At 39.7% G+C, this 22,151-nt stretch overlaps 1 protein-coding gene across 1 annotated transcript in view; it reads left to right on the top strand.

Annotated features, from left to right (window-relative positions):
- Positions 1–12,355, top strand: part of cntn5 (contactin 5) — a 71,644-nt gene extending 59,289 nt beyond the window's left edge. Inside the window, exons 14-19 of the mRNA XM_037677634.1 lie at positions 8,773–9,007; positions 9,089–9,198; positions 9,318–9,504; positions 9,655–9,767; positions 11,376–11,544; positions 12,042–12,355. Of these exons, the coding sequence (XP_037533562.1) occupies positions 8,773–9,007; positions 9,089–9,198; positions 9,318–9,504; positions 9,655–9,767; positions 11,376–11,544; positions 12,042–12,145 (918 nt within the window). The 3' untranslated portion in view covers positions 12,146–12,355. The remainder of the gene's footprint in view (positions 1–8,772; positions 9,008–9,088; positions 9,199–9,317; positions 9,505–9,654; positions 9,768–11,375; positions 11,545–12,041) is intronic.
- The last annotated feature ends 9,796 nt before the right edge of the window (positions 12,356–22,151 follow it).

Here is a 22,151-nt window from a genome sequence, read left to right as displayed (position 1 = left end):
AATTGCTATTGTCCAAGTGTAGTTTCTCTGGCCCAGGTGTAGTTTCTGTGATCCAGGTGAAGTTTCTCTGGTCCGGGTGTAGTTTCTTTGGTCCGGGTGTAGTTTTTCTCGTCCGGGTGTAGTTTCTATGATCCAATATAATTACTATGGTCCAGGTGTAGTTTATTTGGTCCAAGTGTAGTTTCTATTGTCCAGGTGTAGTTTTTTTATGGTCCAGGTGTAGTTTTTTATGATCCATGTGTAGTATTTATGGTCCAGGTGTAGTTTCTATGGTCCAGGTGTAGTTTCTTTGGCCCAGTTGTAGTTTATATGGTCCAGGTGAAGTTTCTATGGTCCAGGTGTAGTTTCTATAGTCAAAGTGTAGTTTCTATGGTCTGGTATAATTGCTCTGGTCCAGGTGTAGTTTTTTATGGTCCAGGAGTACTGTATTATTTATATTTACTTGCTCATAGTTTTCCGTTGTGTCATTTAAAAGTCACTGTTTGTTCTGTTTGTGTTAAAGGGACAGTCTTGTCAACTTTGAAGCAACGTTCTGTGTAATAGTTGTTGCGACACCTTTTTAGAGCACAGAGTTTTAATAAAATAGCCCAAAGTTTTTCTATTCTAAGCACACATTTTGCATTGTAACAATGACATAGTTTAATTGCGAAAACATCGACGAACTAAACATATGATGTACAACATTTTAAAGTATTAGCATTTTCTAATGTGTTTTCTACACGTTTGTTGTTTTTGACAAAGCGTTATTTTATGTCTGAAAAACAATAAGAACAAGAGACGCTAACGTCCCCTGTCACTGAGGGATTTTATTAATAAATGTTTGTAGCTTTTGAGATGAGTGCATCGAACAGGGAATGTTAACTTTTACTGTTTTCCCTGCAAGACATTCGACTGGGCAGGAATAGAGGTAGGATTTTATTTACTAATTTATTTATTTATTGCCTCTCAGGCAGCACAGAGGGAGGGATCATGGCAAGTGAAGGGAGCAATTTCATCCACTGTCAAATGTACTGGCGGAGCCAGGGGGTGGCCAGTGGTGGCCTTTGTCACCATGAATTAATCTTCAACCACCCCAAACATTTGAGGAAATTATACTTTTAAGTACAGCATTAAAAAAAAGAAACCATAGCTTCCTCAAATGATAGGGGTGGCTGATTTACATAAGGTGGTAGCCATCTTGGATTTTGATTTGGCCTTCCAATTTTTTGACAAGGACATTTATTGTGCCTAAATGTAGCCACACACCAAAATAGAATTTGGCATATTGCTTATTTTTTCGTATTATCCAGCTCACACTATGGATGGATATTTGAGGTAGCAGCCATTTTGCATTTTGACGTGGCAACCTGATTTTCAAAAGTTCCTTCCTTACGCCGAGGTGTAGCCACCCACCAAAATGGAAGTCGGTACCTCACTTATTTTTCGTTCTGTGGCATGAGACAGTGTTGTCTAGCCATTAGCCTAGCCCAAACAAAGACTTTTGCCTCTTTCTCAATAATCCGTGCACTATAACTGATTAATAGTAAACTATTAATAAACATCACTTCATTGTTAATTAGCCCTTCGTTAGTTTAAGTTATATATTAGGTTTAAAATGTGCCCAATTAAAGTACTTCCAGAAAGAACAAGGTGCAGCACAAAACAGTATACATTTCAGACAAAGTACTTTGAAACTCTGTCACTTTTTTAATATTAAAAAAAAAAAAAACGTGAGCTCTTTAGAATACTACTTGTTTTTATGCTCAAAAAAGTGTTTTCGTAAAATTTAAAAATAGGATAAAATTAGCAAAGACAAGTTAAAATCAGCACCAACTGAACTTATTTTACACTGTGAATAAAATTAAAACGTACTAAGCGATCATTAAGTTGTGAAGTCTGCCCTTCAGTTTAAAATAAACAACAACAAAAAATCACAACTAAACTTTTAAACAATCAGCCTCAGAATAAACTTCTCACGTTTGCTGCAACAAGGTTCAGTCCTGAAACTGCAGCTTTTTATTGTTTCTGTCAGAAACTGATGATCAGTAAGTAATAAAATCTGTATGTAAATGTGGCTTAATAATGATGTAGAGGTTGCCACCGCATGTTCTTTTCTTTTTACATCATAAATGTATTTTTTGTTGCCTGGGAATTCTTGTCATCCATTATTAAGGGGGATGGAGCATGGTTGATGAACGACACCAGTCCTTGTGGTTCTGCTTGAAGGAAATGGATTGATGATTTTACATTGCACAGATGATTGCATTAGTTTGCATTCAGTTTTATTCACTCTAGGTAAAATACAGTAAGATAAATAGCTGCAGTTCTACTTCATGTGTGCTTGGGACCCGTCATCTTTTTCCCAGAGCCTTCAGAAATGGATCTAATTAAAACGTAGCAGAAAGTCCTCGCAGCTTGTGATGAGAAGAGTCTAGACATGCTCATACACTTTAATAAGAGTGAACGTATTGAGGGATTTGCCAGAGTGTTTAAAGAACAGAGCTAAGCATCGGAGACTGGCAACATCTGAGATTAGACAACCTCTTCTTTGTTATTAAACCCTTTACATTTCCCAACGACACCTACAGGGCCAAATCTCTCTAAGGAAAAAAGTTTTGTGCGCATATATTCATTTTTATCTACAGGATTAGGCATTATTTGCTTTTTTTTTCATTCATTCAACCTTTATTTAGACGGGTAAATCCCATTGAGCCTCGAGGACTCATTTACAAGAGAGACCTGATTTCAACAAAGAATGATGACAACAATGGACAACAGCGACAACAGTAGACAGTTATAAAAAGGCATACAATTTATTTTATTTATTTATTTATAAATAGGAAGGCTAAAAAAAAGAAAAGTAACAAAAACAGCTAGATTCTAAGGCGAATATAGAAAACTAAAAACAGGAACAGGTCTGCATTGGTCCCTGCCTGGAGTCCAACAGATTCTTAAAGCCACTTAGAGAGGTCAAGGTCGAGAGCTTCAGATCTTTTTGTAAGATATTCCAGGAAACAGGAGCGGAGTAGGAGAAGACCCTTTTGTCTAGTTCAGTCCTCACTGAGGGAACACTGCATTTCCATCCATCCATTCATTATCTTTGCCTGCTTCTTCCTTTTCGAATCACGGGGGTCACTGATGCCTATGTCCAGTCATCACTGTGCGAGAGGTGGGGCACACCCTGAACAGGTCTCCAGTCCATCACAGGGACACATAGAGACAAACGAGACAAACAACCATTCACTCTCTCACTCTCACCTAGAGACAATTTAGAGTTACCAATCAGACTAACATGCATGTTTTTGGTCTGTGGGAGGAAACGGAGTACCCGGAGAAAATCCACGCATATACGGAGAGAACATGCAAACTCCACCCAGAAAGGCCCCCAGCCAGGATTTGAACCGGGGCTATCTGCTTGCTGAGGGGCGGCAACTCTACCAACTGCACCACCTTGCTGCCCCATTTTTGCATGCTCTTGATGAATCCAGTGATAAAGAAGAACTTGATGTCAAGTCTGGAAAGTTGTGGCATTTGATAAGGAAAAGTTTATTTAAGTTTTGAAGAAACGGATCAGTTTTGACAAAAATGTAAAATACAGTATTAGGTCGCTCAGTTCCTTTGTTATAGGTTGAGATGGTGTAGAGGCAGGGCAGCCGACTCAGGACCCGAAGGTCCCGGGTTTGATCCCCGGTCATTGCACATATCGTGGTGTCTCTGAGCAGGACACCTCATCCCCAGTTGCTCCCCGGGCAGCTTTCAATAGCTGCCCACTCCTCCACCTTGTGGTGGATGGGTTAAATGCAGAGAGCCAATTTCACCATTGTATGGGAACATACAATCATGACAATACATAACACATTATTGTTGTTATTATTATTTTAAAATATTGTTTGTTTCTTTTTTTGGGGGGGGGGGGCAGAGTTTAGAGAGGGTGGGCCTGTGATCAAAGGGTCACCGGTCAACTCTCTGGACTGACAACATCAACATGTTGGTGGAAAAGATGAAACACCCACACGTGCCTCCACCCTCATTGGCCCCACTCTGGGCAACAAGGACCCTAACCCCCCAGCTGCTCCCCGGGCTCCCTAGATGGCAGCCGTCTGCTTCACACATACTCACAATGGGAAAATGCAGACAATTAATTTTCCCATTGGGGATTAATAGTCCAATTAAAAAAAAATAAAAATTGCAGATTCATGGTATCTCTGAAATTTGTTTTGTAAAAAGTTGGAAAGACGCAATGCTAACTCAAAAGAATAACTGTCCCTCTAACAAAGTTTAAAAGCTGAAACTCACTTATTTTGTATTTGTTTTACTTTCTTGGTTTCATAGATTAACTTAGTTTCCCCCGGGTCTTCCTTGCAATTATCAAAACATCGTTTTTCTCAGGCAGAAAACCAAAGTGGTTGCACACCTGCTGGAACACTGTGGTTCTCATGCGTGCCAATTTATTTTTTATTTCATTTTCTTTTTTATTCTTTTTGGGGGTGGATATTTGATATCCTGCTGTGTGTCCTAGTTGGAGGAGAGTTGAATTTACTGTCTTCCTGCTTTAGTTTATATTCTGGACAACACTCTGTCTACCTTCAGAGCAGGTCAAAAGAAAAATCCAGATCTGTTTTAATGCACTTGTATTGTTTCTTCTATGTCATAGCAAATGTTTCAACCTGACAGAAGTCTGTCTGTTAACTTCGGGTAACTTTATTAATGACTTGACACTTTATCATGTTTTAACACCTCTGTGAGGACAACTATTTCTCACTGTTTTTGAACTTTAAAGTTTAGCATCTGTGCTATGAAACGCTGCCAAAGCAATTACGCACACAGCCAATAATCTGGCTATGTGAAATTGTCACTAAGTGTTAAGTAGGGAGCTAGTACTTTTGGGGTTTCGTGGTTGGCATCAGATAAATGAGTGGTATCCAAATATGTAAAATGTTTTTTGTTTTTTTGTTTTTTTTAATACTTCAGATCGTTGCAGTTACTATGAGTTTACATATTTACTTGTTTTAAAGTTGCGGTATTTGGATTAAAAATGGATCATATCCATTTCCAAATTGTCTCCAATTCTTAAACATTGTAGCATCACTATACTAGTAGTTGTATCAAATAGAAGCCAGCTCCACAGCTGCAGATCCAAAAGTACTGTATCCCAGATGGTGACGCACAAAGTCCCAGGAAGTCACAACCTTTCTGAGAGAAAAAGACAAGTGAGAAGTACATTATATCCTGGAGAATATCACAAAGGTTGTGGGTGTCTTGTGGGGCATAGGTGTGTACTTATCATTAGGGCAAAGTGACCTTTTTCCATTTCAGAAAGGATACATTGCCTGCCCATCTGTTGTATCCTGCATGATATTATCTGACTTCCTTGAATTTGAACTCCAGCTGTGGGTCTCTGGGCTGGTCATAAAAGAAGACCAGACATTTAACTAAATGAATGAACATTAGGGGAGTTCATTGGCATAAAATTGTTTTCTGCCATAGAAGAGAAGAAGGTGAAGAAGTCATTGTCCAAAGAAAAAGATTTGACATGATGCTCTGAGACAAAAGATTAAACGTTTTTTGGTCTCAGGTGGGAATTTGAATTAGGGTGCATTCACACCAGCCCTGTTTAGTCTGCTTTAATCGTACTCTAGTCCGTTTGCCTAGAAAGTCCGGCTCATTTGGGGAGGTGTGAATGTGCAATCGAACTCTGATGCGGACCAAAAAAAGTGATCTCTGGTCCACCTAAATACCTAGGTTTCAGTTCGGTTGACGTGAACTCTAGTGCAGTTCGAATGCAGTGTGAATGCAAGCGGACCGGAGACCGCTCCAAATGCAGGAAGTGGACTACAGCGCCGGTCAAACAAATGTGCATTTCTCTTACCTCATACAGAGCTGTCAGCCGCCTTGTGTGAAAAACAACATTCTCCATGGTCTTCTGCCTCATCTTAAGCTCATGTTGAGTCCATTGTTGAAAAATGTTTGCTTGGCAAATGAGCCACTGACAAAACAGAAATTATAAAACTGCTAAAAATTGACGCCACTCCATTTTTGTTTTTATTTCCGGAAGAAGAAGAAGTGTCTTCTTCAGGGATTTTTATTTCCTTCAGTAAGGGGGTGGGGGTGGGACAGGTTGGCTCAACTGACTCAGTGCAGTGTGAATGTGAACCACACCAGCTGAAAATGTAAACAAACTTTCCAAACTTTGGACTATCAGGTGTGAAAACGATCTTAGAAGACCGTAAAGCATCACCTGAGAATTTTTTTACCACATAGTTCTGATTCATTTTGTGTAAAACAAATTAGTGCTAAGTTTTAAAAACATTTATAATTTGCACATACTTGCATTTTAAGCTTGTTTTCAGCACTTGTTCAAGTTGCTAAAATGGTTATTAGCACCTCTTTGCAAGTCTTAGAGCTTTATCAGGCTTGATGCAAGCTGTGGAGCTACCAGCAGTGCAAAAACTCGTGCTTTATTAATAACTGGGCAACAACGGCACAAGATCATAGCTCACTGCATTTTAAGAAGGATTCCAATTTTCTCTGTTATTTGTTTAACCAGCCTGGATCGTAAAGAGAGAGGGGCAACTTGGTCACAATAGCAAAACCTGCTGATAAAGCTCAAAGAGGGGCAGCTGGGCTGTGTACTACACAAAGCTGCATCAGCGGCGCAAGTGATTAAGATGTAGGGAATTCAAAATTTGGTCCCACCAGAGAGGCACACTGATGATTAACCTTGACTCTTAGACTCATTCCCACTAAAGCCAGGGATGTTTATGAATATGTGTTTGTAATCTCTAGCTACAGTGTTTGCAGAAAATGCAATAAATCTCACACCAACTTAGCAGGATATTAATGTGGACCAGATCCAAGTTGACAGCTTGGCTCCCAGCCAGATTCGGGGCGATGCATGCTCCGAATTACTATGAGCAAAGATGATCATTTGCAATTGAGATTGGTTGAAGGATATATTAACATGGAATGAGTGAACAGATGTGGAGACAACTGACATTTATTCTTGCAGTTATTAAGTATGGAACCCAACTGGAGCCGGGAAGATAACCTTCACATCAGGAGAAGTGCCCCTCGGTGGCGCATAACGTCCATTCCAGATGGGATGGTGCTTACTAGTTCACCTCATCCTATTTATAACATATGTGTGATTACTTTGGTGAGGATTACACAATGACAACCTCCCTACACCTATGTTAAAATTGTAGAAACAAGTTAAACCAAAAAGCTACAACGACACAAATGGGACTGGTTGTTGATGAAACAGAAGACTGTGTTCATGGCAGGATCCACTTGGACTGAAAAGAAAAACTGGTTTCAGAAAAAAAAGTTTCTCAGCTGTGCTGTTGTTTAAAAAAAGAACAAGTTTTCCAACATGGTGTTTTGTTTTCTTCATTCCGATGTCCAAGATGTAGTTTTAATGAATCACAACACTTAGATGCAGAAGCCTCCTGCTGGCATATGACATTTTAAATTGTTTTTGCTTTGCCCTACTTGTTCTTGTTTCAGCTAAATGCTTTTTCAAATAAATCAAGCGTCTTGTCAGTGATCAATGAAGCTGGATATTAAAGGAGACGGTGCAGGAATGTTAGCCCTTTTTGGCAGTCAGGGCATGTGAGTGCGTGGCAGTTCTGCCTTTCCAATCATCTGTGGAGAGTTGTCAGAGCCTGCACTGCCATGGTGGGCAAGGTTATTAAGCAGGATGAATGACTAAACAGGCTCCCTAGCTTCATTCAGCCGTCTCATTAGAGCAGACTGTTTGACTGCTTTTTCTCAAGGAGCCATAGGGAGGACTATTAGTGAAGCCCCTATAGTCACCATCGATGAGCCCAGCAGGTCCAATCATTTTAGTCTGAGGACTTACCTTACATCCCTTTCACACTGCTTCCTCACTTATCTGTGGCTATCTTATTCCCCAAACCATGTTCCTGAAATCTATTGGCTGATTTATCCATGCAATTTGCAAAAGAACTATACTCCCTGGTACCCCCTTAAATGCAATGCCAGATCTGATAATAACGTTGATGAAAGCTAATTTATTTTCACTGATCATCCTTGTAATTAGGCAGTCACAGTAGGTGATTGGTCTTTGTTGAGTGAAATGTGAACTAGATCTCCATCCACCCGCAATTCCTCTGTAGACTGGATGGCTAATTCGGGCGGTGCCTTCAGGGGACACTGTAACTCAGTAGCTTATGCAAATCAACACATTACAGCATTAGCAGCAGACTTGTTGCCAAAAACAGGTGCACAGGTGTTTGTCATTTATTAGTTGTAGCCAAAGATTTAATCCCTGCAGCTCATATTTTAATTAGATTCTAGTTCACTTAATAAATTGGCATTTGATTTGATTAAGCACAGAGCAGCTGCGGAAGACAGCTCCCAGTTTCTTCACTTCAGGAAAACCAGAGATAATCACCGAAAGCCAGCACACAAAACCTGTGTCGCAAAAAATCCTCCTGTCAAACATGCAAAGATAAATAGCTACGTATTGGGCACAACCGAGCCAAATACGATTTGTTTCCATTACTCGAGGCTGGCTGCTTCATTACTAACACCAGCAGGCATTACAATAAAGGAAAGTGAAAGCTGGTTTTCTTAGGTTGTCACAAAAAATAAAATATTTCTGATGCTGTTGTTCAGTAAGATGCTTCCCTGCACTGAAAGGCATGTCCAGGGGAAAAAAATGTGCAAATGGTTTATTTTCCATCACAGGACGTCAGCGCTTCTAAAGAGGCTTGCTCTTAAACTCAATGACTTTTCGGTGATTTGTTCTGTGCTTTTCTGTACTTCTAGCCTGTTTCTGAGGAGTTCCAAAACGGGGAGGGCTTTGGGTACATCGTTGCTTTTCGGGCCAATGGGACCAGAGGCTGGAAGGAGAAGATGGTGACCTCAGCGGATGCGACCATGTACAAATACAGGGATGAGACATTTCCCCCTCTCACCGCGTTTGAAGTGAAAGTTGGTGTGTACAACAATAAGGGAGATGGGCCGTTCAGCAAAGTTGTCATCATCCACTCTGCGGAGGGAGGTGTGTTAATATTCCGGACATCATTCGCAGCAGAGAATGTTTATTCATTACGCAATCGTCTTTATATGCTTTGCCTCACAGAGCCAAGAGAAGCACCATCTGATGTAAAAGCGTACAGCATTTCTTCCTCGGAAATTAGGGTGACCTGGAAACCACCAAACCCTGGTCCTGGAAGGCCCAGAGGATATGAGGTATTTATACATATTTCTATTTTTGTACGACTGTTTGTGAAGCTTCCGTTCCTTTCATGGATTAGCTCAAATGTTTTTAAGAGCAATCATTGTCATTTCGTCTTCTTTTCCGTTAACAGCTCAGCTACTGGAAGGAATCTGAGCAGGAAGAGGCTGGAAACAAACAACGTACAGTAAAAAACGAAACCTCCATGGTTCTGACAGGCCTTGAAGGGAACAGTGTCTATCTCATCACAGTAAAAGGCTTCAACAGCATCGGCCAGGGTCCTGCCAATGTTCCTGTCACAGCCAAGACGAGAATGTCTCGTGAGTGCAGCAGCAAAACCAGTCATGTGATGATGTACACAAAATGCATGCTACTTGTGATGTTTGCATGAAATTTTGTAAAATGCCAAGCAACGTACACAGGTGTGGAACTGTTTTGAATAAACTGAATGTTTATCTCTCTCTTCAAAGCTCCTGCTCAGCCTCCTACCAACCTTATGTGGATTCAAGAGGGCAATAACATCTCATTAAGCTGGGATCCAGTAAAGGCAAAAGACAATGAGTCTGACGTCATCGGGTACATGGTAACAATCTACTGCTTTATCAGCTTAATTCGATGGAAGGCAAACTGAAGTATTTTAATACTTTTTATTGGTGTTAATAATGTTTCTTGAGTTTACCTTAGCTTATGGTAACTCTACAATTGATTTAGTTATTATCTGTGCTTACGTTGGATTTTATTGTGTAATTGTTTATGAAGCATTCACACTATTGTGATCCATTTTTCTTCCGTACATTTTTTGGCATCTTTCTTTTTCCACAATTATTTTTTTTCCAACAAATTATATATCAAAAGGTTCAGCTCGTTCAGGAGAAGGGTGCTATGACTTTTGGTATTGGTGAAACTTAAGCTTTTTGAAATATTTAGCCTTTTCTGCCACTTTTTTCCCTCAGAAAATGAATTGAGCTCATTTTACGTCCTTCACATCTTTAAATCAGTTTACAACCTTTTACTGCTCCTTTCACATTGTGTTCTGGTTCAGCTTCTTTCAGCTTCCTTGTACAAATTTAATCTTTATTTCAGCTACATTCAGCTAATTTTAGCTGGGGTTTTTTCAGTTGTTTTATGCTCCTTTCATATTCTTTCTGCTAACTACAACATTGTTATGCTTCTTCTAACTTATTTCTGCTAATGTCAGCTTGTTATGCTCCTTTACGCTTATTTCTACAAGTTTCATCATTTTCTGCTATGTCAGCTACTATTTAGCTGTTTTATGCTAATTTTAGGTTTTACAGCAAATTCCACATTTCTTGCACTCATGTCAAATTTTGTTCAGCCTATTTCAGAAAAGAATGTGCTCTCCCCACTTCCTTCTGGTAGTTTAATCATATTTCTACCTTTTTAGCTACGGTACTTTTCAGCTGTTTCATTTTTATTGTTTTTAGCTAATTTCAGCTTTTTTCAATTTCCACTTTTTTTTGCTAAGTTCTGCTACTTTCAGTCTATGTGAAAATTGTGCGCTCTCCACTTCCGTCTGCTAATTTAAGCTTGTTCTATCGTTTCAGCTAACGTTTTAGCATTTTTTAGCTAATTTCAGCTGTTTTCACATAAATTCAAGTTTTTGTGGTAATTTCTGTGACTTTCAGCCTAATTAACTTATTGCTAATAATTTCAGCTTGTTATGCTCCTTTCAGCTTATTTCTGCTAGTTTAAACTTTTTTCTGCTTTTTCAACTACTATTTAGCTGTTTTGCGCTAAATTTAGCTTTTTCAGCTAATTCCACATATTTTGAGCTCATTTCATCTCTTTCAACTTGGTAGTTTAAGCTTATTTCTGCCTTTTCAGCTACTTTTCAGCTATTTTAGCTAATTTCTGCCTTTTTTTAGCTAATTTCCTTTTTTTTTTTTGGCTCCTTTGTGCCTTTTTAAACCTAATTCAGCAAATATGTGTTCTCTCTTTCTACTGCTAACTTAGGCTTGTTCTTCCATTTTAGCTACCATTTCAGCATGTTTAGCTAATTTCAGCTGTTTTTCAGCAAGTTCTTCAGCAATAAGCATTCACACTGCATTTTCGCAGTAAATGCAGTTCAGTGAATGTTTATTTTTTCCTCTTACTGATGTAGAATGCAATGACCTTCAATAATTCACATATGGTGTAAACTAGAAGTGGATTTGTGCCCCATGTCCTGCAGGTGTTACTCAAACAGGAGGGTCGGGGCCACATCCAGGTGACAAGAACCATTAACCCCTCCACCATGCTCTCACTGCCAGAGGGGGGCACTTACACCATTGACGTGCGTGCACTCAGTGAAGGTGGAGAGGGAGCCTTCACCTCCCAAGTTCGAGTTGTCACCTCCTCTGGTGAGCTCAGAGCTGGGCAGCTGTCCCTCCTCTTAGTCACACACTGCCATGCACGACCTCTAAACCTAAAACTCCACACATAAGCCATCTTCTTTTTTGTAGCCTCTGTGTCCTATAGCCATAATACTGTCAACACATTTGTTGTGCGACTCAAGTTTCCTTTGGTTAATGCTGCTTTAATTACCCTGCCCACTCAAACCGTCCGACTCGTGCACAGCCAATTAACTCCAAAGCAACACGATGAACAGAAGGCTTGTGGTCTTGCATGTGATAAAGGAGCTCTGCGGGGCAATGTGTTGCTGTTTTTCTTATACTTTCACTTTTCTTTCAATGTTCTTTTTATGTCTTTTTGAAAAAAAAAAAAAATTCCTCCACAACTCCAGACTCCATAAGATCAATTCATTTAGAATACTAACAGACTCGCGTAGCATCCAAAATGAATGTTTTGTTGTGTCCATTTGTACTGGCTCACCTCTTTGCCCCTTCTCCTGTTTCAGGCGTTCGAGCAAAAAGCAACCAGTGTTCGGTGCACTGTCTGCCACAGAGCCTAACTTGGACAGCACTACTCCTGGTTTTACTGGTGCCTTCAGCTTCTTGGTGAGGAAACGGTGCTATCCTCACATTTTTTGAAGGGGGCCACCAGGCTTCTGCTCCCTAACTCCCTCTGACTGCCTGATTGCTTTGGCCTTACCCATCACAAAGGGCCTGAGGCGTGCCGACAGGGGGTTTGAGTCAGCCGGTTAACACGAAGCTCATCGAAGTCCATCTTTTTTTCTCTTCCCTATTTATTTTTAGACCCGGATATTTGGTTCACACAGTTCTTACTGAACATCACAGTGGTGTTGTACTGTACTTTGTGTAAAAAGTTTTGTTTAATCATTTATTTGAGCGTTCTGTGCCCCTCTCATTGACTGGCATCTAACCACTTCCAGACAGCTCCTGCAGCTCTGGGGACCCGCAGAGCATGAACAATTCCTTGAAAGCTGCTGTGGTGGTAATACAGGGATCAGCCGGCCTGTTTCTTTTCATTACTCATCTGCATCAATTTACCCCTTGGCTGCCGAACAGCAACGCAGCAGAAGCTCGGTAGAAATAAGTGCATTGTTTTCTTATTCATACACTGAGAAGAAGAAGAAGAAAGTTTTATATGGACCTAAGAATCTTACTATTTCCAGATTTGCTTTTTGTACATTGTGTTACCTTTAGAAAAATACCAGTGGTGTGTAACAGCAACGTCCAACTCTGTTTTTTGGTAGCGATACAGCATTGCTTGGTGATAACGTTTGTTGGATGTATGGAAGTAGGAAACAGGTACTTAACCTTTAGTGCCCAAGCTCATTGATAGACAAAGACAACTCTGTACGGACTCCTGATGTCAGTACAAATAAATGTGATGTATATTTTTAACATTCTCTCTGTTTGTAATTTATAACGCCGAGGGAAGAAATGTTTTGAGGAAACACGAGGCTCACGTATAACTGCTGTTTTATTGCAGAGCAGTCTGGTGAATATTTTATATGAGCTCGTTAATACTTTTGGTCAGAACATAGAAAACCCCTATCACAGTTTACCAAATTTTAAGATGATGTCTTAACAGCTCTCATTTAAACCCTAAGATCCAATGGTATTCTAATTACAAATCAACAAACAAAAAAAAAGTACTGTAGATAGATTTGATATTATTTTTTATTCAAAGGTTTGTTTGATGTTGGAGAAGTCCATCCATCCATCCATTTTCTTTACCCGTTTATTCCATTTTGGGTCACGGGGGTCGCTGGTGCCCATGTCCAGCAATCACTGTGCGAGGGGCGGGGTACACCCTGGACGGGTCGCAAGTCCATCACAGGGCCACACAGAGACAAACGAGACAAACAACCATTCACTCTCTCACTCACACCTAAGGACAATTTAGAGTTACCAATCAGCCTAACATGCATGTTTTTGGACTGTGGGAGGAAACCGGAGTACCCGGAGAAAACCCACGCATGCACGGAGAGAACATGCAAACTCCACCCAGAAAGGCCCCTGGACCGGGGTTTGAACCAGGGACCTGCTCGCTGAGAGGCAGCAGCTCTACCAGTTGCGCCACCGTGCTGCCGTTGGAGAAGTCATCTACATTAAAACACTGGGTTTTTTTTTTTCTTCTTCTACTTTCGGCTGCTCCCTTCTTCAGGGATTGCTACAGCGAACTAACTCCCACGAAGGCTCGGCAATTGTTTTTACATCCTGACGCAACCACAGACCACCGAGCTACCACAGCCCTCTGTGTGGAGCAGAGAGCTGCCATCTAGGGCGCCCGGGGGAGCAGATGGTGGCGGTTAAGGGCCTTGCTCAAGGGCCCAGAGTGGGACAAATGAGGATGGAGTCAGGTGTGGGTGTTTTTAACTTTACCACCCACATTTTGATTTTGTCGGTTCGGGAAGTCAAACCGGTGACTTTCCGATCACAGGCCCACCTTCTCTAACCTCTTCACCACCACTCCCCCTTTTGCTTTTAGGATGTCGCTACTCATAAATTTGATATTTAGGACATATTTTTCAATTTTCATTTTAGAAAATCCAGACAGATTTAATCCCTCATACGGGGCATAAGACGTCACAAAACTTTGAGTAATACGTGAACCATTGCAGAGCCCAAAATGAACAGCGTCTAGAGCTTCTCATTTTCCTCTCAGGCTCCTCTCTGGCCCTGTCTGCAGCACAATCTTATCTCTCATTGGGCAGAATTCCAAATGAATATGCCTAAGGTGTAATTAATGTTAGTATGGAAATTGTTGGACCTGAAGCCTTCTTGCTTCGGCAGACCTTTTACTTACGCTGCCTCCAGCTCAGTAGACTCCATCACAGAGTCAGAGTAACCCATCTACCTTGCTACAGGTTCAAAGAAGGGTACCAGCCAAACCACAAGAGGTAAGATCAAACAGCCACAGAAGGGACAAACACTGCTTCAAGCAGTGTCTAACCCAACATCGCTTCCTTCAGACCTTTCTGTTTTGGTTACAACCAGAGTGGGTGGATTGGGGGAGCTGGTCTCCTTCTAACGTGTGCTTCATTTCCGTATGCGGTGCAAAACATTAAGCTGTTTAATGAGAATTCACGGTGCTTTTAGTCTCGTCAGTGACGCAGGCTCAAACACATGCATCCACAAAAGTGCTAATGTACCGACCTTTAATTATTCATGCAGCACCTGTCTGTGTTGGCGCATCTGATTTATGATAATGGATTATGTATCCTGCAAGGGAACCTATTTGGTTCGGAGAGCCCAGAGCTATAGTGTCAGCAATTAAAGCACCAAGTACCTTCTGGGTTAATGTCAGTGTGTCAGTGCATGCAAGTCCGTGCCATGATATACTGTACTTTTCATTTCACACAGTATGTTTGATGGTTTTAGCTCTAATGTATTTTTCATTTTGTGTATAAATGGTCATTTTTACTCACTTACCCTACCAGTCGTTACATTAACATTTAAGTGGTTTCACTATACGCTGTAGTCGACAAAAATGGGGAGAAGTAACACCAAGTTTGATATTTTAGTTGAATTTTTAAGTAACGCGTTGTGTCTTTTATAATGAATGAAGACCCAAAAAATGTGTCAAATATAAGCTTGAGGGAGTTCAAAACAAATTTGGAATTTGTGTGCAAGAAATTGTGTTTTTGGTCACACCAGGTCCAACCGTTTTCAGTCGCATCAGATCATTTCTTTGTGTTTTACCTTCGATGCATGAGATTAGGAGCTGATGCAAACCTCTACACTACATGTTGCAACCAATATTTAAGTCATTTGTAAGTTATTTTAAGTCATCGTGTAAGTCATTTTATGTTTTATGTTTCCAAGGAATGATAATTCAAAACCTCTCGGACATTTTGAAATATTGCTTTCAGTTTGTGCTTTTTTTCATGTTTTTGTATTCTCATCTGCTCTTTCTAGTCTTGAGGCTTATGCATAGTTTAGGCCTTGTGTTGACCCTTCTTCAGCTGTTGTGAAGACTTTTTATGATAGACCTGGATGATCAAATGACTACCACCCAGTGAGTTTTCCTTACACGGCTTGTTGATGTGCAGTGTTTGCTTTTTTCTCTTTCTCTCCACAGTGAAACGAATCTAGTGATCATCCACTGCTCTTTTGTGTGGACATCAAAGTATTTTTTCTGTTGCTAAGCTTGGTGCATTTTTTTTTTCTGTTCTCATTTTAGCTGTCTGTTTGACTTGCACTGAGGAGTTGGTTGTTGTGGGTTCACAACACCAACTTCAAAATGTCACATTTAAAATCAACTTGTAAATCATTTCCCAAAAAAAAAAAAAAAAAAAAAAAAAAAAAAAAAAAGAACAATAGATCAAAGCTTTTCATGAAAAGTTATCTACTTGTCATTTTCTAAACATGTTAGTTGTACTCTTTTTATAATTTTAAACAGACTGTGTGGTAATATCTCATTTGTCTTTTAAAATAACACTGAGTGCCATGTGATAAACTGGAGACCTGTCCCGGGTGTGCCTTTCTCCTTGCCTCACCTTCTTTCAGGGCTCTGAACATGACAGAACGAGGACAGAACATTTTCTGATTAATGGTTTTTAAAGTGGGCATCTAAAGTTTCTGTTAAATAAAAACATTTAATAAGAAAATGAAATAACAAAAAGTGCATCACAGTATTTTGCACCTTATCATTTTTCCTTGAGTTTGGCTGTAGCCACCCTTTGACGTTCTGACTAAATATTAAATATGTCCCTCCGAAAGTTAAAGGCAGGACCAACATTCCCTGTTAGCTGGTCCCAGCAAGTTTTGAATCCCTCTTCAAGTAAACAAACGGGACATTGCAGTTGATAAATGAAATAAAAATAAAAACCTCATTTATTTTATTTTTTAAGTTTCGACTGTTGCAGAATTCACATTGTGCTTGTCTTGCTGCTCTATGTTCATAATATTCATTATCCAAATAATACATTTTCTAATAAAGCTGTTAGGATAGCAATACATGATTCAATCTGGTTCTTACTTACAATGTGCATACCAGGTACTAACTGGTTTATTTCAGGTAATTACCTGGTACATACCAGTCAGTACCACATACTTGCCTAGCAAGTACTTGGTACTTTCCGATTACATTCTTCTTACTGAATGAATGAAAAGTATTCAGTTAATCCAGAATGCTGCTGCAGTCTGAACTGGAGTTAGAAGGAGAGATCATCTCTCTCCAGTTTTAGCTTCTTTCCAATGGCTCCCTGTTGATTCCAGAATAGAATTCAAAATCTTACTTCTAACCTACAAAGCTCTCAACAACCTAGCTCCATCTTATATTACAGATCTTATTCTTCCATAATTTCCAAACAGAGCAATTCGCTCTCAGACTGCTGGCTTACTCGCGGTTCCTAGAGTTTCCAAAAGCAGAATGGGAGGAAGATATTTCAGTTATCAGGCTCCTCTTATTTTTGTGGAACCAACTTCCAGATCATGTCCGGGATGCTGACACATTGGCCCGTTTTAAGACTGGGCTTAAGACGTACCTTTTTAATAAATCCTATAGTTAGGGTTAGCTTGTTATGTTGTCATAGGCTTAGACTACTAGAGGACAAATTGACCTAATTTCCATCCATCCATCCATTATCTTTACCCGTTTATTCCATTTTGGGTCACGGGGGTCACTGGTGCCCATGTCCAGCAATCACTGTGCGAGGGGCGGTGTACACCCTGGACGGGTCGCAAGTCCATCACAGGGACACATAGAGACAAACGAGACAAACAACCATTCACTCTCTCACTCACACCTAGGGACAATTTAGAGTTACCAATCAGCCTAACATGCATGTTTTTGGACTGTGGGAGGAAACCGGAGCACCCGGAGAAAACCCACGCATGCACGGAGAGAACATGCAAACTCCACCCAGAAAGGCCCCTGGACCGGGGTTTGAACCAAGGACCTGCTCGCTGAGAGGCAGCAGCTCTACCAGTTGCGCCACCGTGCTCCCCAAATTGACCTAATTTCTTTAAATTAATTGTTCAAATTTAATAGTTTTGATCTGATACTGGTAATTACCTGGTACATACCAATACTCTTAACATGCGATTCTTGACCTGCCATTGTGTAGCTGTTCCTCTCAAACCCAGCTGGTCAAAGCAGATGGCCGCTTGTCCTGAGACTGGTTCTGCTAAAGGTTTCTTCCTCGTGAGGGAGTTTTTCATTTCCACTGTTGCCTTCATGTTTGCTCAAGATGAGAGTTCTGCGATGGTGTTATATTTCAAAGCAGTCTGCTCCATAGTGTCAAATTATTGTTTTATATATTATTTTTTCTGTTCAGTGCCCTGAGATGACCACTATTGTGACTTGGTGCTGTATAGATAAATTAAATTTAGTTTAATTGAAAACTAACTAGTAGATACTGGATACTTGTCTGGCACGTTTCAGGTACTTTCTGGGTACTTACATGGTATGAACTTGGAACATGTCATGTACATACTTGATATTTACTTAATAAGTATGTACCTAACATCTACAAGGACAGGGCTGTATCTTGAAGTGACTTACTTTGTACTTATAGAATACTTACCTGCTACTTACCTGGTATATTTTGGGTACATATGTGATACTTAACTGTACATACCCTGTAGCACCCAGCACTTGCCTGATTCATAGCTGCTACCCACCTGGTATGGACCAGGCACATATCTTATACTTACCTGGTACTTACATACTATGTAATTACCCTATACATTCCTGGTATGTACTATGTAGGGCTGTATTGTTACCCTAATTAACTATTGCATGTTTGAGACAGATTATGTAACACTATGATTGTGTAGCACCTAATGTGCCATATATTCAGTGTTCAGACTCTGGTTCCAAAAACACAACACGGCAGATTTCATAAACTGTGGAGTCAACTTTTTAAACAAGAGCCGGCAGGGACGGTTGGTGTAACAGTATAAATGTCTAGAAAAAAACACAGTATGCTTCACAGTGATTTGCTAACAATCTTGGCTGTTAGCAAATCACAAAGTCAATCACAAGTCAGTTTGATTATGCACTAATGATCAATTGTTTTAGTCTGACAGTCCTCCGTTTTGCATGTGTAAAACCAGTTTCTGGAAATACCACAGCAGACTGGTTTTAAACACATCAATAAGGTGCTATTTAATAAGACAGATCCAGTTGGCAGGCATCAGACTGATGAAGTCTTTTGGATGAAAGACAGACTATTTCTTCCAAAAATAAACTATCCAGATGAAATGATTGAACTTTTTTGGTGATAATCTTGGTTGTATTACATTTGCAGCACATTTCAAGGTCCAAGGTTTTTTTTATTGTCATTTGCATCACATGTGGTACATGAGATGGAATGAACTTGTGTACTCAAGGTTGCAGTTGCACCCAAAAATAGCAACAAAAAAAAAAAAAAGTAAAGTATAACAAAAAGTATACAAGGATCTAAGATATATATGCTAAACACAAATGATGTAAAATAATATGGTATATTTATTAATATATTATTATATTATATTATTATATTACCTTCATCTGTTGGCAACACCATTGCTCAGAATTAGTCATTTCCTGAAAATGTATTGGGATTCCGAGAAAGCTTGGATTTGAAGCTAGTTTTATACGTTAAGCGATGCTTCTCTCCTTTTCAGTCTGGCCATGCATTCAGTGCTCAACCTAAACCTTCTACACCAAGAGGCTGTCTCTTTTCACCTCCGATATCCCAGAAAATAACAGTTGATGCCGCTTCTGTCTTTACCCATTCCCAGGAATCCTTTAGGCTTCTAAAACTTACAAAGTCAAGTATTAAATTGTCTCTGCGGGATTCACTCTGTGATTTAGAGCTGAGCTGTGAGAGCTTCTCAGGCAGGTCACAGTTTAACACTCACCCTGAAAAGCCAGGCCCTCCAACAGATGCTGCCGCTGCAGTAACAGCTAAACTGTAATATCATGCTCTAAAACGTCTTTCGGCGCAGCCTGCAATTTACCGTCTTAAGAGAAACAGAGCTACATTTTCTAAAATTCCTACCACACTGAAGTTTTACGTTATTATATTTTTTTAAAAACTGTGAAAATCCCTTGTCATCAGCGCACTCTCTCCAAAGACATCTATAAAAGTTTTAATTACGTGTTGCAATCTTGTTTTGTTTTTTTACAACTGTGGTTTGACTGATACCGTATTAGCACATACCTTAAGAAGCAGAAAGAACCATAAATCTTTTGTGGAAATGAAACCTTCAGATCACATAACTTCCAAGCCCGTGAGTCTTTTTTGCAGTGGAAGGCGTTCAGTGTGGGTTTTATCCTAAGAAAAAGTGTCAATATTGAAAGTTGTGATAAAGCAAGCTAATTTGCACTTGCTGCCGGAGGTTTTCTGTGATGTTTGATTTTTCTAGCCCGTTGGACCCCACCACCACCAAGCCCACTCCTCCCCTGCCCCATCATCAATTGCCACCCAGTGGAGGCAGTGAGATCAGAGAGTGGGAATTAGAGAAGTGTGCCAAACTTTGTGGAACACTGTAAACAAAAAGATTTAAGGAGAAGCTTTGAAGAGGGTCAACATTGAGCGCTGTGAGGCTCTGGTCTAACAACCAAGTCGAGTTGCTGTTTTTTTTTTTATACTTCTAAATAAGCTGACAGAAAGCCACAGTGAACTTTGACAGCTGAGAGCTTTATTGTGTGCACCTCTGGGATTAAAACACACAACAGGTTATTGCAGGAATCAATTTCCCCTGCTCACTTTTTAATTTTAATTTTTATTTTGGTCATACCTTGAAATAACATGTAATATGGTGATATCTTGCAGAATATGTTAGAGCTTGGTGTATGTGTTGTGAATGACTCTCAGCTACTACCACTTAAAATGTTAGCCCAGTATCTGTACAGGTCACTGAGGTGTAGCCTTTTTTTATGTAGATTAAGGTGAGCTAAGACAGGACTTCAAATTTTAATCAGCTTTAAATGTATAGCCAATGTTTGCTTTGCAAGTGTTGCAATGAAATGCATTTAGTGGTTTTATGAAATATTTCGCTAACAGCAAAACAAAAAGGCAAAGATGTCACTTTAAATGTTCTGAAAATATGCGCTAGGGACATTGCTCAGCTACTTTCAGACTAAATGTTAGCTCAGTATTTGTACAAATCTGCAGAGGTGCCAATACTTGTCAGTTGGTTGTGGCAGCCATCTTGTATTGGATTGACACTAAAAGTTAGTTACTTGTACTAGAACTAATGATTATTTTCTAAAAGTTTCATTAAAAGTAACTTAGCATTTCATGGGATTGTCTGCTAACAAATAAACTAAGTTGTCTAATAGGTATTTACTTCAAGGAATACTGTGTTTAAAACTTTTTTTTAATTGTTCATTACCTGAATTGAGTCAATGTTGTCACCTGCTTGGCGTAATATTTTAGCTAAATCTAAGAATGGATATATTTATTTCTTTATTTAATCTTTTTTTTTTTTTTTTGGCTGCTCCCTTCTTCAAGAATCGTCACAGTGAACGAACTCACACAAAGTCTTTGTAATTGTTTTTACACCGGATGCCCTTCCTGACGCAATCACAGACCACAGAGCTACCACAGCTGTCTGTGTTGAGCAGAGAGCTGCCATCTAGGGCCCCCGGGGGAGCAGATGGTGGGGATAAGAGAATTGCTCAAGGGCCCAGAGTGGAGCAAATGAGGGTGGAGACTGGTGTGTGCGTTTCACATTTTCCACACACATTTCAATGTTGTTAGTCTATGGAGTTGAACCTGTGAACTTCCAATCACAAACCCACCTTCTCCAACCTCTGTGGCACCTCTCCATAAGAATGAACATCTTTATAATGTTTTTCTTATTTATTTAAAAACGGAAAAAGAAAAAAAAAAACATCTAAGTACATTTGTGTTCCAAAAATTTAGTTTTCCTTCAGCATCCAATTGAAACATCTGTTAAACAGATCACATTTTTCTATTAAACAAATCTCTGCTTATTTTTTTTTTAAGATGGATGAACTGAAGGTGAACGGACAAACTGTCCAGGGTGTGGTCTACCTCATGTTTCCTGGAATAGACTTCCAACCTGTCACTCTGAACAGGATCAAACGTGTACAGGGATAAAATGGATGCTGCTTTGAACTGGATTTGATTAAAGGAAACCAGCAGAGTCTTGTTTTTTTTTTGAAAATGAGCACAATGCTTTAAAACTGAAGTGCTTCATCACAGCTCTGCACTTAAGTCAGTAAATGGCAATAAAATGGTTAGACACATGAACCAGGTGGGAAGAGTCCAGGAAGTGTCCATAATCCGTCTGTAGGCTCTAAAGCTATCAATAAACAGATTCAGAAGCAGATGGACAATCACGTTAGACAGAACATCAAGACAGTTTTTAAAAAAAAAAAAAAGCAAGTTCATGCTCTGTTTTACAGAAAGTAAAATTTTCGAACGTATTAAACTTAATTACCTAGAATTGCGCTGCTCGAGGGTGGCTGCATGTTGGAGTAGCTCTGTTCCAGTCATTCAGAGATTTTGCTTTTGGAAACTTTTTTGTCTTTTTCTGGATGTAAATCACATTTTTTTGATGATTGTTTCCTCTGGTATCTGATGCTGTGCAGCTGGAAAGATTTTTACTGAAACTTTTATTTAGTTTTGGACATT

The sequence above is a fragment of the Nematolebias whitei genome, chromosome 6 (assembly GCF_014905685.2).
Source record: "Nematolebias whitei isolate Nwh7 chromosome 6, NemWhi1, whole genome shotgun sequence".
Lineage (NCBI taxonomy): Eukaryota > Metazoa > Chordata > Actinopteri > Cyprinodontiformes > Rivulidae > Nematolebias > Nematolebias whitei.
Note: the sequence above shows the minus strand (reverse complement) of the source record. Positions and strands in the feature narration are given on the sequence as shown.